A 5000-nucleotide genomic window follows, 5' to 3' on the forward strand; every position below is an offset into this window, starting at 1 on the left:
CTAACCCTAACCCCTACCCCTAACCCCCTAACCCTAACTCCCTTTACCCTAACCCCTAAACCTAACTCCCCTAGCCCTAACCCAGATATAAAGATATACTATTGAACACCCGACTGAAAGGCTCCCTGTTAACCAGCCATACTTTTTATACCAGGTGGTGTTGAACAACCTAATGAAAGGCTCCCTGTTAACCAGCTGTACTTTTGATACCAGGTGGTGTTGAACACCCTAATGAAAGGCTCCCTGTTAACCAGCTGTACTTTTGATACCAGGTGGTGTTGAACACCCGAATGAAAGGCTCCCTGTTAACCAGCTGTACTTTTGATACCAGGTGGTGTTGAACACCCTAATGAAAGGCTCCCTGTTAACCAGCTGTACTTTTGATACCAGGTGGTGTTGAACACCCGAATGAAAGGCTCCCTGTTAACCAGCTGTACTTTTGATACCAGGTGGTGTTGAACACCCTAATGAAAGGCTCCCTGTTAACCAGCTGTACTTTTGATACCAGGTGGTGTTGAACACCCCAATGAAAGGCTCCCTGTTAACCAGCTATACTATTGATACCAGGTGGTGTTGAACACCCTAATGAAAGGCTCCCTGTTAACCAGCTGTACTTTTGATACCAGGTGGTGTTGAACACCCTAATGAAAGGCTCCCTGTTAACCAGCTGTACTTTTGATACCAGGTGGTGTTGAACACCCCAATGAAAGGCTCCCTGTTAACCAGCTATACTATTGATACCAGGTGGTGTTGAACACCCTAATGAAAGGCTCCCTGTTAACCAGCTGTACTTTTGATACCAGGTGGTGTTGAACACCCCAATGAAAGGCTCCCTGTTAACCAGCTATACTTTTGATAGCAGGTGGTGTTGACCGACCTAATGAATATACTTGGAATACTTGGAACAGGGTCTGTTGGTAAGGTCTGTCCCTGTGTTTAGGTTACCTGGAACAGGGTATGTTGGTAAGGTCTGTCCCTGTGTGTAGGTTACCTGGAACAGGGTCTGTTGGTAAGGTCTGTCCCTGTGTTTAGGTTACCTGGAACAGGGTCTGTTGGTAAGGTCTGTCCCTGTGTGTAGGTTACCTGGAACAGGGTCTGTTGGTAAGGTCTGTCCCTGTGTGTAGGTTACCTGGAACAGGGTCTGTTGGTGAGGTCTGTCCCTGTGTTTAGGTTACCTGGAACAGGGTCTGTTGGTAAGGTCTGTCCCTGTGTGTAGGTTACCTGGAACAGGGTCTGTTGGTAAGGTCTGTCCCTGTGTGTAGGTTACCTGGAACAGGGTCTGTTGGTAAGGTCTGTCCCTGTGTTTAGGTTACCTGGAACAGGGTCTGTTGGTAAGGTCTGTCCCTGTGTTTAGGTTACCTGGAACAGGGTCTGTTGGTAAGGTCTGTCCCTGTGTGTAGGTTACCTGGAACAGGGTCTGTTGGTGACAGTCCCTGTGTGTAGGTTACCTGGAACAGGGTCTGTTGGTAAGGTCTGTCCTGTGTTTAGGTTACCTGGAACAGGGTCTGTTGTCCCTGTGAAGGATACAGAACAGGGTCTGTTAGATCGCTCTGTCCCTGTGTGTCTTACCAGTAACAAACTGTTGGTCAGACCTGATCTCCAGGATCCCTGTTGACATCTCTGTCCCTGTGTGTAGGTTACCTGGAACAGGGTCTGTTGATACGACTCAACAAGCTGTTTAGAATCAACAGGTGAGTCAACTAGAGATATGACTGGAACAAGCTGTTCAGAATCAACAGGTGAGTCCCTAGAGATATGACTCAACAAGCTGTTCAGAAGGATCAACAGGTGAGTCAATTAAATATGACTCCAACAAGCTGTTCCAGAATACTGACATCTTCTAGGTGAGTCAACTAGAGATATGACTCAACAAGCTGTTCAGAATCAACAGGTGAGTCAACTAGAGATATGACTCAACAAGCTGTTCAGAATCAACAGGTGAGTCAACTAGAGATATGACTCAACAAGCTGTTCAGAATCAACAGGTGAGTCAACTAGAGATATGACTCAACAAGCTGTTCAGAATCAACAGGTGAGTCAACTAGAGATATGACTCAACAAGCTGTTCAGAATCAACAGGTGAGTCAACTAGAGATATGAATCTATCATTCATTCATGTCTCAACAGGTGAGTCACTAGAGATATGACTACATTTTGAATTTCATCAGAGCTCAACCCAGATATGACTCAACAAGTGTTCAGAATCAGTTAGTGCATATCAGAGATACTATACTGTATTCTACTGTTCTCTACTGTATTTATCATACTCTACTATACTGTATTCTACTGTTCTCTACTGTACTTTATCATACTCTACTATACTGTATTCTACTGTTCTCTACTGTACTTTATCATACTCTACTATACTGTTTTCTATTCTGCTGTATTATACTCTACTATACTGTATTCTATTATACTCTATTCTATTCTACTGTATTATACTCTACTATACTGTATTCTATTATACTCTATTCTATTCTACTGTATTATACTCTACTATACTCTATTCTATTCTACTGTATTATACTCTACTATACTGTATCTATTATACTATATTGTATTCTACTGTGTCATACTCTACTATATCATATTCTATTATACTATATTCTATTATACTGTATTATACTCTACTATACTGTATTCTATTATACTCTATTCTATTCTACTGTATTATACTCTACTATACTGCATTCTATTATACTCTATTCTATTCTACTGTATTATACTCTACTGTACTGCATTATATTATACTGTATTATATCATACTCTACTATACTGTATTCTATTATACTCTATTCTACTATACTGTATTCTATTACACTCTATTCTATTCTACTGTATTATACTCTACTATACTGCATTCTATTATACTCTATTATATTCTACTGTATTATACTCTACTATACTGTATTCTATTATACTCTATTCTATTCTACTGTATTATACTCTACTATACTGTATTCTATTACACTCTATTCTATTCTACTGTATTATACTCTACTATACTGCATTCTATTATACTGTATTCTATTCTACTGTATCATACTCTACTATACTGTATTCTATTATACTCTATTCTACTATACTGTATTCTATTATACTCTATTCTATTCTACTGTATTATACTCTACTATACTGTATTCTATTATACTCTATTCTATTCTACTGTATTATACTCTACTATATTGTATTCTATTATACTCTATTCTATTCTACTGTATTATACTCTACTATACTGTATTCTATTATACTCTATTCTATTCTACTGTATTATACTCTACTATACTGTATTCTATTATACTATATTCTATTCTACTGTGTCATACTCTACTATACTGTTTTCTATTCTGCTGTATTATACTCTACTATACTGTATTCTATTATACTCTATTCTATTCTACTGTATTATACTCTACTATACTGTATTCTATTATACTCTATTCTATTCTACTGTATTATACTCTACTATACTGTATTCTATTATACTACATTCTATTCTACTGTATTATACTGTACTTTATCATACTCTACTATACTGTATTATATTATACTACATTATATTCTACTGTACTCTACTGTACTTTATCATACTCTACTATACTGTATTATATTATACTCTATTCTATTCTACTGTATTATACTCTACTATACTGTATTCTGTTATACTCTATTCTATTTTACTTTATTCTACTGTATTCTACTCTACTTTATTCTATTCTACTCTATTTTATTGTACTCTACTGTACTCTACTCTACTTTATTATACTCTACTATACTGTATTCAATTATACTCTACTCTACTTTATTCTATTCTACTCTACTTTATTCTATTCTACTCTACTTTATTATATTCTACTCTACTCTACTTTATTATATTCTACTCTACTTTATTATGCTCTACTTTACTCTACTTTATTATATTCTACTCTACTTTACTTTATTCTAATCCACCTTACTTTATTCTACTTGAATCTACTCTACTCTATTCTACTTTATTTTACTCTACATTATTCTACTTGATTCTACTCTACCTTATTCTACTTTACTATACTCTACTTTATTCTACTTTATTCTACTCTACTTTATTCTACTTTCTACTTGATGCTACTTTACCTTATTCTACTTTATTCTACTCTACTTTATTCTACTTGATTCTACTCTACTTTATTCTACTCTACTTTATTCTACTTGATTCTACTCTACTTTATTCTACTTTATTCTACTTTATTCTACTTGATTCTACTCTACTTTATTCTACTTTATTCTACTTGATTCTACTCTACTTTATTCTACTCTACTTTATTCTACTTTAATCTACTCTACTTTATTCTACCTTATTCCACCCTACTTTATTCTACTCTACTTTACTCTATTCTAATCTACCTTACTTTATTCTACTCTACTTTACTCTATTCTAATCTACCTTACTTTATTCTACTCTACTTTATTCTACTCTACTTTACTCTATTCTAATCTACCTTACTTTATTCTACTCTACTTTATTCTACTTTATTCTACTCTACTTTATTCTACTTTATTCTACTTTACTTAATTCTACTCTACTTTACTTTAATCTACTCCACTTTATTTTATTCTACTTTATTTTATTATATTCTATTGTAATTATAATCTCTTTTGGGTTCCATGTAGAACCCTCTGTAAAAATGGTTCCTCATGGAACTCCCCGTGAAAAGGTTCCTTCCTTGAACCAAAAGGGGTTCTTCTATGGGGAAAGCCAAAGAACCCTTTGTGGTTCTAGATAGCATCTTTTTTCGAAGTGTATTCTACTTTCTAGGATGTTGGAGTTCTTTCAGAGGACAGAGACTAGGACCAACTTCCCCAACGTTCTGCGTTTCTCCATCCCACCCTTGTTCCCTCTCTCTCTCTCTACCTCCATCGATCCATTCTCTCTATGTTATCACCAGGATGTTGGAGTTCTTTCAGAGGACAGAGACTAGGACCAACTTCCCCAACGTTCTGCGTTTCTCCATCCCACCCTT

The 5000-nt window shown here is 36.0% G+C and overlaps 1 protein-coding gene across 1 annotated transcript in view; it reads left to right on the forward strand.

Annotated features, from left to right (window-relative positions):
* Positions 1–5000, forward strand: part of cnga1b (cyclic nucleotide gated channel subunit alpha 1b) — an 85951-nt gene that overhangs the window by 23191 nt on the left and 57760 nt on the right. The window contains 3 exon segments of the mRNA XM_052460706.1: positions 1125–1145; positions 1637–1691; positions 1858–1938. Coding sequence (XP_052316666.1) covers positions 1125–1145; positions 1637–1691; positions 1858–1938 — 157 coding nt within the window.

The sequence above is a fragment of the Oncorhynchus keta genome, chromosome 13 (assembly GCF_023373465.1).
Source record: "Oncorhynchus keta strain PuntledgeMale-10-30-2019 chromosome 13, Oket_V2, whole genome shotgun sequence".
Taxonomy (NCBI): Eukaryota; Metazoa; Chordata; class Actinopteri; order Salmoniformes; family Salmonidae; genus Oncorhynchus; species Oncorhynchus keta.